The following is a 13,465-nucleotide window of genomic DNA, read 5'->3' as shown; positions in this document are numbered from 1 at the left end:
AAATGAGCTACTTGAAATGTTATTGCTTACTTGGATATGGTGCCTAGGAGCAATGGGTTAGTTAAAAGGGAGTTGCGAAAGTTAAAAATGGAGGGATGGGCAGGGTAACAATAAGATGGGGACGGGTAAGGTAGGGGGTCCTTAAGGATGTGCGATACAAGCCTACCACCCACGTTAGGTGAAGCAGGCAGTGGAGCGTCACGATATGAACAGAAAAAAGAAGTGCGGTCCACCAAACGCAAACCCAACACAATGAATAAAACGATCACGCGGAGGGCTTCTTCACACGGACGCTCCTAAAGTCACATTTGATCTGAGAGAGGCGTAGTAGGGTTTTTAAGGCACAGGTCTCTCTCTCTCTTTCTCTCTCTCTCTCGGCCGGAGTTCCTCTTTGTCCTCCATTGCAGCTTCCGGGACCTCGAGTCTGCCATAGCCGCGGGATCACCAGGTTAGTCTCCCCCGCTTCCTCACGGGGCTTTTCCGCATCCTCGCATCCGCCTTGCAGTTTCAGTTTCGCGGACTTCATGGATTTTACACACGCATGTACATGCTATAAATCTTTCATGTCCATGCTATAAATCTTTCATACATTATATCATATTATTAGTTTACTAATGAAATGAACATGTCTAGCTTCTGCTTTCACGCGTTCGCCATGCACTTTGTATAGTTCTGCGCAGTTTTTATAAGGTTTTGTGTGCAAGGCTTCCGACTTCTGCAGCCCGAAGCCTTACACAAGACCTAAAGAGTTCTTGACATTCTCGTCTTTTAGTTGTCTTGCCAATGTTGCCCCTAAATCCCAGCTTCACGACATTCCCTTCTTTTAGTCTGAAAGCTGCCCTTGAATCCCAGCATTCGCCATTCTATTTTGCAGTCTTGCCGAGGTTTTTTAGATTTTGTGGAAGGCTTCCGACTTCTGCATCCCTCCATGCAGGAAGGAAGTTGAGCTTGAAAGCCGGAAGCCTTACACAAAACCTTATAAAGCTCACGACATTCTCTTCTTTCAGCTGCCTTCCGGAAGTTATTCCATGCCTTTTCAATGTCCAGGGTTCTTCTTCGGAAACATTTGCTCCGTTTTTGCAGGAAAATGCAAATGTAGAGCGTAGATCTCTCTATTTTCATTTCTAGACTTCTCTTATAATGTCTTCGTTTATTCTTTAACCTGTCACAAGATGTTGCTGAAGATTGAATCAGTCCATTGCATTACTTCACTCCATAGCTGGTTGTTTTGTTCTATGTTTAACTCTTCGTTTGGATCTATGGATTCTTGCTGAATACAGATCAAGACCCTCAGCTGCAATGGATCTCAACGTCCAGAAAGGTGCTAAGGGTTTTGAGTTCAAAGTGAAGGATATGTCTCAAGCTGACTTTGGTCGCCTGGAGATTGAGCTCGCAGAGGTTGAGATGCCTGGGCTTATGGCTTGCCGCACTGAGTTTGGCCCTTCTCAGCCTCTGAAGGGTGCTCGCATTACTGGATCTTTGCACATGACTATCCAGACTGCTGTCTTGATCGAGACCCTAACAGCACTTGGCGCTGAGGTCCGCTGGTGCTCCTGCAACATTTTCTCTACCCAAGACCATGCAGCTGCTGCAATCGCCCGAGACAGTGCATCTGTGTTCGCTTGGAAGGGTGAGACTCTTCAAGAGTACTGGTGGTGCACTGAGAGAGCTCTTGACTGGGGTCCTGGCGGTGGCCCAGACTTGATTGTCGATGATGGTGGGGATGCCACATTGCTGATCCATGAAGGTGTGAAGGCTGAGGAGGCTTATGCCAAAGACGGTACCTTACCAGATCCATCTTCCACTGATAACCAGGAGTTTCAAATTGTTTTGTCTATCTTGCGAGATGGTATTAAACAAGACCCCAAGAAGTACTACAGAATGAAGGAGAGGTTAGTTGGTGTCTCTGAAGAGACCACCACTGGGGTGCATCGGCTGTATCAGATGCAAACCAACGGTTCCTTGCTTTTCCCAGCTATTAATGTCAATGATTCAGTGACAAAGAGCAAGGTATGAAAACTGTCCACCTTTATGCCCTTTTGTCTTTGTTCTTTCAGATAAGAAAACCTCTTCATAGATGTGAAGTAATTTGTGACAAGTCATAAGCACAATACCGAACCTGATTGGTACTTGTGCTATTTATTGGTTTAGTGAATGTGCATTATGTAGTTTTCTTCTGTTATGGTTTTCAGCTCACCACCTCTATAATTGCAGTTTGACAATCTGTATGGATGCCGCCACTCTTTGCCTGATGGTCTCATGAGGGCAACTGATATTATGATTGCCGGAAAAGTTGCAGTTGTCTGTGGTTATGGTGATGTTGGCAAAGGCTGTGCTGCAGCCATGAAGGCGGCAGGGGCCCGAGTTATTGTAACAGAGATTGATCCAATTTGTGCATTGCAAGCCTTGATGGAAGGTCTTCCTGTCTTAACCTTGGAGGATGTCGTTGAAACTGCTGACATTTTTGTAACCACTACGGGCAACAAGGACATCATTATGGTTAGCCACATGAGAAGGATGAAGAACAATGCTATTGTTTGTAACATTGGCCATTTTGACAATGAGATTGACATGCATGGATTGGAAACTTACCCGGGTGTGAAGAAGATCACTATCAAGCCTCAAACTGATCGTTGGGTGTTCCCTGAGACGAAGACTGGCATCATTGTTTTGGCTGAAGGAAGGCTGATGAATCTGGGCTGTGCTACCGGTCACCCTAGTTTTGTCATGTCTTGTTCTTTTACCAATCAGGTCAAAATACACCTAAATTTTACTCATTATTTGTATTTTGTATTCTGCTATGATGAATTATGAATATCTTGTGTTGTTATAACAGGTGATTGCGCAATTGGAGTTGTGGAAGGAAAGAAAGTCTGGCAAGTACGCCAAGCAGGTGTATGTGCTCCCCAAGCACTTGGATGAGAAAGTGGCTGCTTTGCACTTAGAGAAGCTAGGTGCCAAGCTCACTAAGCTCACCCCAGATCAAGCTGCGTATATCAATGTACCTGTGGAGGGTCCTTACAAGCCAGCACACTATCGCTACTAAATATGTGCATTTTCCTTCGATCTGTACTGCATCACTTGCCTACCCACATTTTTTGCTGTTGAATTCTATATTAATTTTTTTGGGACCTTCACTCATCTTTGAACACATTTCCTATTCATTTCTATTCATGCGCTTCCGATGGGGAGTGGAGGTCAACACTCCTGTCGCTCCATATTTTCATGGGGATTGTGTGCCACGTTATAGTTTTTCCATTTTGATGAAAATGTTATGTACTTTGCTCTTATTCAGTTCAATAACTAATCAACTAGTATACCATTTTGAAGAAACTTATTACTTTTAACTCGGAGATGTCAGAACTTTTCTCCTATTTTGTTCAATGCACAGTGCAGAACTTGAGCCGAAAATGTTATGGGACGATTCCCTTGTAAACAAATGCACCTTGTAATACTTGCAAGGAGGAATTTAAGACATTTGCGCTCCAATTATACAACAAGGTTCAACAGTTTTTTGCTGACATAATGCAAAATTTGAGGTGAAAATCCCACTTACCAATTTGAACCTATAACGCATAACGAGGAGTGCTTGATAAGACTTGCGCTTCCTATTGTAGGACAAGTGTTTGAACTCACATCTAAACCCGAAAGAAAAAAAGAGCACCTTGTAACGCACAGCGATGATTCTTTACTTTTGCATTGCTTACTACTGTGGAATAGAGTTTAAATCGATATATTCCACTAACATAGATCAAATGCTCCATGTTCACTTTGATGTGATTATTGAACATACAAATGTTCTTTAGAATGACCCCTCATAGAGTTAATGTTTTACATTGCCACCGGTTCAATTATTGGCTTTCTTACCCTCTGGAAGCCGAGCATCAATAAATATTGGCAGCAAGGAAATATCAAATGTTTATATTCGTTAATGCTACTAGTAAGAGCGAATAAATTCTTTTCAATCAGAGGTTCTTGAATGCTTTTTGACATCGCAATTCAGGCATTAAGGAGTCTTTGGCAATTTTCTACAAGGAATTTTGACCACATCGAGTTCTTCCGATGATATTTTGAATCTTAGATTTATTTAGTAGCGGTGGAATAACTCAATGGAAGGCCTGAGCCAAAGAATTGTCACTTTTGTATGCTAATGGCAACAATAAGAGTCTATCAATACATTGAAGTTAAGAAAGGGTCAATAACATCTACTACTATTAAAACAATAATCGAAGCAAGCTTATGGCTCAACTCACATATTGAGGAGCAGACGATTATGATGATCATCCCAAGTATGTGTAAAGATTTCAAAGAAGTGGCCATTAACTCGTATACGTAGGAGCAGACGATTATGATGATGATCCCAAATATGTGTAAGATTTCAAAGAAGGAACATTTATTTTCATACTTTGCCAATATGGCATGGTGATAGCAACAGACATGATTTTTTTCTAGTAAGGCTGGTAGAAAATTGATTTAGAATCATAAAATCGAAAGTAGCCTTTCTTGGCATGAAATGTAAAGTTATATAGAAGTTCAGAGGCAAGAGATTTCCATGGTTTTACATGTTGAAAGGAGATTGTTTTCTTGTCATTGCAATCTATGGATTTTATCTTGGGCATCTCTTGGAGACACCATTCAGATCCATAAAGTGATGATCACAATATGTATACAAAAAATATAATACATAATAATCAATTTATTTGTTTGGAAGGAACTAAGGAAAGAGAAAGTGTATCATTTGATTAGTCATACACAAGCTAATTGTGCATTAATGAAGGAATCTAAGAACTCTTGTTCAACAACAGTTATTTGATGCATTCTAATGTTGTTTTGCTCAAGATCTATCACTTGGTATAGTCATTTAGACCCAAAGATCATACTATCTTTTATCTTTATTATTTGTTATTTAAAGGTTTGCTTGATGACTCTCAAACCAAGTAGAAAACCTCAAGGTTTAAGTGGCACAAAGAGAGATTTGGTAGTCAAAAAATAAAGAGGGTGTTTTTGTAAAGGGTTTCTCAAATCAAGGAGAAAATCCCCAAGCCTAAGTGGCACAAGAAGAGGCTTGGTATTCAAGAACTAAATAGGATTTTTTTTTTGAAGGATGTATTCGCTTATGTAAAAGGACTTTGGGGCATTACCCACGGGAGTGGCACAATAATTTCGGGAAAAGAATATGAAAAGGCAAGGAGAAAGTACTAGGGTACATAACAACATGCATTAGGTGATTAATGCATACATCATGTTGATGATATTCCAAGTGCAAAGTTAGCATGGGAGGAGCTCAGCAAAGTTTGTCTCAAGTTGGAAAAGCTATATATTTATGTACTTGCTCAACTATGAAATATGAATCTTCCTTTCATGCATTCTTAGAATGAATGGCTCTCTCACGCATTCTCCATAATCTCTTCAACAAGGAGGGTAAAAAGGAATAAATAGGGGATTTTCCTTTGAGCCTTTGTCAAGTTAATTCTCTCTCTCTCTCTCTCTCTCTCTCTCTCTCTCTCTCTCTCTCTCTCGGATGAATTTCTTTTCTAATTGAAGATACTAGGTGCTTCACATGGTGTTCTTTTGGTGCTTCGCATCAAGGTTTGAGAGCACATTTCATGTGGCAAGAGGGTTTATTAGAGGTTGATATAATAAACATAATTTGAACTTCAAAAACTTCGACAACTTAGACAAACACAATGTTGAATACATGCAAATACAATAAATGGGAATGTGATACTTATTTATATGGAGTGAAAGATCAACATTAACTAGATCTATATCTTCGACAAAACCTTATGATTGTTTCTCAAAGACGAACTCATTTAATGGTGATTTCTATTCACATTGAGTCTATCATGGCATGAATATTATCCTCATACATTGAGCCAATAACATTACATAAATTTGATAACCCGTAAACTATATTGAGAATTTCTTATTATTCTTCTTGTTCCTCTCTCTTTCTCATAATTAATAATTAATAACATATGTACATGATTATATGTATAAAACGTTAGTTGAAATACAATTATATATCTTTTATTATAATAATAGTAATAATTAATAATTAATATCCAATCAATCACATGAAATTTTTAATACTTATAGTATGTATATTATAAATATTAATATAAATAATATATGAAAGATAAGTATACATAATAATTACTAGTTAAAATAATAATATATTAATTAATTTGATAGATGCACATATTTACAAATATGTATGTATGTTTAATATAGATACGCCTATTTGTGTGGCCTCATAAATGAGTGCCCTCTCTTTGCTTCTCATCATTTTTGTTTTCTCTCCTTTCCTTTTCTTCTTACTATATCTCATATTTCTCCACCTCATGTGTGCATGTGCACATATGGGTATGTACATGTTTGTATGTATTGCATTTATATGTATATGTATATATTTGTGTGTGGATGTGTGCCTTCATATGTACGTGTGCATATTTGTAAGTGCATATTTTATAAGTATGTATCCATTCTCTCTCCTCACACACACACACACACACACACACTCTCTCTCTCTCTCTCTCTCTCTCTCTCTCTCTCTCTCTCTCTCTCTCTCTCTCTCTCTCTCTCCATTTTTCCTCTTGCACTCATATATGTTTGTGTATATGAGCATGTTTGTATATATGTATGTGTGTACAAATGTACATATGTGTGTGTGCATATATTGTTCATCTCTTTTTATAGTCTGTGTATTTGTGTGTGGTTTTAGAGTATATATGCTTTGTATGAATATATTCAAGCATTAAAATTATTATCCCATTTCATATTGTTCATCTCTTTTTAGTCTATATGCATTACTGTGTGATTTTAGAGTACATATGCTTTGTATAAATATGTTTAATCATTAAATTATTATCCCATTTCATATTGCTAAGTTTAAGAATAAATCAAAAATTTAAAATAAACAGTATATGTGCATGTGGATGTTTTTAGAGTATATGCACATTACATGCACCTATTCAACCATTAAAATACCATATGATTTCGTATGTTTAGTTAAAAATGTGTGTGTGTGTGTGTGTGTGTGTGTAGAGAGAGAGAGAGAGAGAGAGAGAGAGAGAGAGAGAGAGAGAGAGAGAGAGAGAGAGAGAGAGAGAGAGAGAGAGAGAGAGAGAGAGAGAGAGAGAGAGAGAGAGAGAGAGAGAGAGAATATGTGTATATGTCTATTCAATTGGGTGGAAGAGATGATAGAAAATAAATATAACTCCCACTTACTCTTAAAAAATAAGCCATCTTTATTTATTGAGTACCAAACTCCTTCACCTTGTGCCACATAGGCCAGTCTTGTGGTTGGTTCAAGATCCCCAAGGCAAAGCTCTTAATATATAGAATAGAAGAATATATGAGATGAAATCATATTTTGATGGTTGAACATGTACATGCAATGTGTTCATACTCTAAAAATACCCACAAATCCAATAAAAAGAGATGAATTTTCTTGATGAAATGATATTATAATGATTGAACATGCGCATGTGTGCATATTCTAAAAACACCCACAAATATACATATACTATAAAAATACACACAATAAAAATACACACATGTACACATGTATGCATGCATACATATGCAAACACATACACTCATGTATGCACATATGTGCACATACTTGTATACATGTAAACATATGAGAGAGAGAGAGAGAGAGAGAGAGAGAGAGAGAGAGAGAGAGAAGTAATGATATGACAAGAGCAGACAAATGGACACATGTATATAAATCACACATACATATATACATATACATTTTGCTTCTTTGTGACGACTCAACCACTCATGAACCTTCTTGCCATATAAAAATGTGCATTAGAATGTAAAGTCCTTAAATGTTATTGACATTGGTCCTTCAAACCTCGGTGTGAAGTATTGAAGGTATATTAGTATGAAGCACCAGAATAATCTAGATGCAGAGCACCTAGTATATTTGATTCCAAGAATTCAACCGCCTTATAAATCTCTATGCAGGTACAACTAGATAAAGTGTAGGTACAAATTCAAACTCAAGTTGCATAGGGGAGATTTGATCACAATTTTTGGCCTTGTAAGAAATTGAGAGGGAAAGTGCTGTGCAATTTATAAAATATACCATTGGGAAAAAAAATTGTAATCCAGGGAAAATTTAGCCATTGGTGGATGAAAGTACGATTTGCCTAGTTGGTGCTTCCATTGATTTTTACTTTGGATTTTGGAGGGGAATCCCTAGATAAGTTAAAATTGTAAATAATTTTAAACATGTCACATCGGCCCAAATGATATTAAGCTGTGACATACATGTATGGTGTGGATGGAATTCAATCGAGTAGACTCGAGTTTGAACTACTGAGAAATGTCCTATTTTGCAGACGAATCTCATCATCATCCAACTGACGAGGCACATGAGACATGCTAAAGCTCACTACCCTAGATACATCACAAGTCCCCTCTAGCAAGTAAGCTCTCAATGCAACTCCCAGGGCTCTTTGCTGTGTTGCTATGGGGTTTGGGGCAACCTTCCATGAAAAAACTCCTTCAAATGTATGAAGAATTTTCTATCTCGTCTGGCTCTAAAATTAACAAGACAAAAATAGAGATAATCATGCTCTCATGGGACCCTCCCCTGAGTTGGCTCATAGAGATTAGCTTTAAGATAGTATAGCCCCTAGGGCACCACTAAGATACCTCAGCTATTCAATTGGGGTCGGTAAAGCAAAGATTCAATCGGGGTCAGTGAAGTAGAGATTCAATTGGATGTATAGCAAGATTAAACTCAAGATACAAAGTTGTCCAAGGTCTCTAACTAATACTAAGAATGGCAAAATGACATGGAACTTTTCATTGGATTGTCAACCAAAAAAATTGTCAATCTATATGGAGCTGTAAATATTTATGGATACAAGGAATGCTCGTTCAAAATAAAAAACAATTTAAAGCATATATTTTGTGCTCGATAAATATCTAATCTTTTTACTCTTAAGGGTCTCTATTGAACTTCGAGTGGTAATAGGTAAAAATTTACTATTATTGCCATAGTTATATGTAATGCCCATGTCAAGTGACCATAGCTATATGTAATTCTTAATATTTATTAATTCAAATTTATCTTTTTGTATCCAAATTTACTATAATTGTCAATGGATTGACAATGTTCAAATTTCCCATATAATTGGGATTGGCAAGGTCCAAAGGAAAATGTCCTATGAAAAGTAGGGGTGCATGTCAAATCCTAATGCTACTTAGGATGTAAGAAACGTGTATAAAGTGGCTGCTAAACTCTAAATCCTTTAGTATGCTTCTTTTTGAGGTTGCAAATTTTACCCTTACACATTAATACAAATATGTGTTAGTGCTATAAAAAAACACCGCTTATGCATAGAGTGTTCTTGGTCAATGGTGACATCAAAGTGACATTATTGCATGATCTCACAGTTTCAATTCCTAAGAGCTTATTATAGATGGTTGTCTAGTTTTTGACCTTTCTAGGATAACCAACAAAGAGACTAAACCTTTACAATACCAAATTTGGTGGTGCAATAGCACCAAATTTGGTACTATTGCATTGGGCAAAACCTTTGCCAAGACTACATTAGCAGACATGATTGCTTTGTATCCACATACTTTTGGGCAGTTGAACACCCCCCCTCTAACCCCACACACACACACACACACACACACACACACACACACACACACACACACACACACACACACACACACACACACACACACACACACACACACACACACACACACACACACACACACACACACACACACACACACACACACACACACACACACACACACACACACACACACACACACACACACACACACACACACACACACACACACACACACACACACACACACACACACACACACACACATTAAGCATGATTTATTTTTTAAAAGAGGGCCATGGTATGCCTAACTCAGAGTATCGATAGACATCTCTCAAAAAAAAAAAAAAAAGGAAGAGTATCCACAGTTGAGTACAAATTTTTTCATGGCAAAGGAGCTACACAAGGAGTACAACTTGAGTATATAAGGGATGCTTCCAAAGGACTTAAGCAAAGATACCCCCCCATAAAGGCCAGTGGTTGACCATCTTCAAGCACAAGCATAAAAAAGGTGCAAAAATCTAGCAGAGCTACATACGCCCTCACTTGGGAGAAGATTGCAAGTTTCTTTTCCACAAGGTGGATCAAGCATCTCTATCTTGTGGTGAAGTCACAGCTAGATTTGCATGGTGCTATGCATTTGAGCGATGCCATGATGGGATGGAACACCCTATAGGACACAAAGTGGCATGGGCTAGGTTTGGGGAAAGTGTAATTCAGATGTGCAGGAGTAGGCCAGGGCAGTTGCAAAAAAAGATTTAGACATGGAGAAGGGTGAATGGTGCCTCCCAAGATGGTGTCCCTCTTGGAAAGAAGCCTCGCTTTGCAAAGTCTACGAGCGACATTTGTACAGAGTTGGGCCTAGGTATGCAAGGCCAGTCTATGATGACATTACTAACTTGGAGTCATTGTTAGGGAGGATGCCTAGCAAGACTAGGAATACATTGAATAGGTTGTTAGAGGTGAAGGCTTTGATATAGCAAAATGAGGCATTGCTCAGGTAGTACGAGGGGTTGAATGCAATGGCCAAGCGCATAAATAATGACATTAAAGTGTATAATGCGCCCTTCCAAGAGCTTTGATAGCAAATTCCATATAATGATGTGAAGGTAAAGGAGGTGGAAGTTGACCCAAGAGTGAGCCAACGAATGCTGTAACATCTCGGGGTCAGTGAGAACATGAAACAACTTGGACAAGAGGTTGAGCTTGAGCATGTATACTAAATGTATATTGTCTTGGTTTGTCCATGGTACTACCTTTTAATCTTTTGGGAGCACTTGGTGGTTTTGGATATGTTTGGTACTTTTGAAACCCTTTCAATACCATTTGGTGCTCCTTGGAACTCTCTCTGCTTGTTCTCCTTACTAAAAAGCTTATTGGTATAGACTTTGGACTTTTCTCGTATATTTTTGTATTTCTTGTACTCTTTGATACATTTTAAGCTCTTTGATACTTGAAACACTTGGTAGAACTTGGTATATTCTCAAAGTATTTGGTTGTTCTGGTCCTATTTAATACATTTGGTTCTCTTTGGTGCATTAGGTTTAGGGGTTGCATTTGGTACACTTGAACAACATTTGGTGGTTTTTGGTACTCTAGGATTATAAGGTGTTTTTTGAACCTTTGGTGAAATTGGTGCTTTATTGTCTCTTATTCCTTTTGTAGCATGTGGTTGTTTTGGATACATTTGGTACTCTTGAAACCCTTGTAGTACCATTCGGTGCTTCTTGGTACTCTCTTTGGATGTTCTCAGTTACTAAAAAGCTTATGTGTATTGCCTTATCCTCTTTTTGAGATATTTTGGTGGTTCTTGTACTCTTTGGTAAATTTTAAGCTCTCTAGTACACTTGAAGCATTTGGTAGAACTTGATACATTCTTTTTGAAACTTTGGTGCACTTGGTGCTTTTTGGCACTTCCTCTTAATCTTTTTGTAGCATTTTGCATTTTTGGATACATTTGTTAATTTTGAAATCGTTTTAGTACCATCTAGAGTTTATATGTACTCCTTGGTTGTTTTCATTACTAAAAAGCTAATTGGTACTGCCTCTATCTCTTTTAGGTATATTTTGGTAGTTTTGTACTCGATGTACTTAAAAGCTCCATAGTACATAAAGCAAGTTGTTGAACTTGGTACGTTGAGTATCTTTTGGTTCCTTTGGTACTAAGTGTTTCCTTGTACTCTTTGGTACCTTTGGTGTTTATTGGTACTTCCTTGTGCTATACAAGGAAGAAGAGATAGACAAATATATGGGGCTAAATCTGAGAGAGTAGTGCACTCTCACTATCCTGCATTATTCCATCACACTAACCGAATAACAATAGTAAAAAGAGCCAGCTCTATCAACTGATCATAGTCAACTAACTATAGTCAACCTACCTATTTTATTGAATTCACACACGTCTAGTCCAACTAGACTACAACTATCTAGTGTCGATCATAAGTACTACTGAGCTTGAATCTCAACACTCCCCCTCAAGCTCAAGCTAAGTGTTGTACTCCAAGTAGCTCCCTGAAGTGAACACACTTATCTCTAGCAAGCAATTTGGTAAAAAGTTAGCTACACGATCTTCAGTCTTCACACGAAGTAGATCAATTTGTCCTATAGGTACCATTCCTTGATGAAATGGTAATGTACTTCGATGTGCTTGGATCTAGCATGATAGATTGGTTGCTAGCCCCAATAGCACATTACTCATGTTGTCACAATGCAATGTGACCTTATTGTCCAACTATATACCCAAGTAATGTAGCCAAACTACTTCACATGCAGCTAAGGGGCTGCACCTTGATATTCTACCTTTGTGCTAGAAAGAGCAATAGTAGGTTGCTTTTTACTGCTCTAGCTAATCATATTACTACCTAAGCATAACCATTGATTGACCTTCTATCATAGGCATAACTAGCCCAATCAACATCTGTATAACCTGTTAGATCAAGTGCCTTTCCATGCTCATAAAATAGCCCATAATTAGAAGTACCTTTCACGTATTGCATAATCCTCCTAACTACATCCAAATGTGGTTTACGAGAATTCTGCATAAACTAGCTAATCAGCCCCACTAAATAACTAAGGTTAGGACATATGATAGTAAGATAGATCAAGCTACATAGTGACATTATCTATCTCATTTCCAACATTAACTGCAAGTTTGACATTCTAATCTAGTGGTGTTTCCATGGGCTTACAGTCCATCATCCCATATTTTAGTAGCATATCTTAAGCATATTGTTTTTATAGCAACCAAATTTCTTGAGGTGTAGACACAATCTCAATCCCAATAAACTATTTTAGCTCTTCTAAATCTTTCACCTTAAACTTAGCGTGTAACATGGATTTAATTTAAGCAATACCATGATCATCATCTCCAGTGATTATCAAGTCATCCACATAAATCACCAAGAATACATAACCCTTCTCTATCTTCTTTGTAAATAGACTATGGTTTGCATGTCCCATTTGAAACCCAAGCTGTTGTAAATACGTAGTAATGAGAGCATTCCATGGTCTCAATGCCTGCTTTAATCCATACAAGCCCTTTTTGAACTTGCACACATGATTCAGGTAATCAAGGTGTACATAACCCTTGGGCTATTCCATATATACCTCCTCAATTAAATCTCCATTCAGAAATGTATTATTGATGTCCATCTACCAAAGCTTCCATCCCTTAGATGTTGCTAAAGCAATGATAGTTCTCATGGTTGCCATCTTAATTGGGCTGAAAGCAACCATATTGCTACGCATACCCCTTAGCAACTAGTTGGGATTTGTATCTTTCCAATGATCCATCTACCTTGCATTTTACTTTGTAAACCCATTTACAACCAATGGGAGTATTGCATTTAGGT

General features: G+C 38.0%; 1 protein-coding gene across 1 annotated transcript; it reads left to right on the top strand.

The window, feature by feature from the left end:
- The first annotated feature begins 287 nt into the window (after window positions 1-287).
- LOC148019757 (adenosylhomocysteinase) lies at window positions 288-3,333 on the top strand. The gene is made up of 4 exons (XM_087699919.1): window positions 288-448; window positions 1,281-2,010; window positions 2,215-2,751; window positions 2,837-3,333. The coding sequence occupies exons 2-4, from the start codon at window positions 1,300-1,302 to the stop codon at window positions 3,044-3,046; spliced, it is 1,458 nt and encodes a 485-aa protein (XP_087556045.1). The 5' UTR covers window positions 288-448; window positions 1,281-1,299; the 3' UTR covers window positions 3,047-3,333.
- Window positions 3,334-13,465: the final 10,132 nt, after the last annotated feature.

The sequence above is a fragment of the Lygodium microphyllum genome, chromosome 19 (assembly GCF_053477565.2).
Source record: "Lygodium microphyllum isolate KBCC chromosome 19, Lygodium_microphyllum_v1.1.10, whole genome shotgun sequence".
Taxonomy (NCBI): Eukaryota; Viridiplantae; Streptophyta; class Polypodiopsida; order Schizaeales; family Lygodiaceae; genus Lygodium; species Lygodium microphyllum.
The sequence above is the reverse complement of the archived record's forward strand: the minus strand, read 5'-3'. Positions and strand labels throughout refer to the sequence as shown.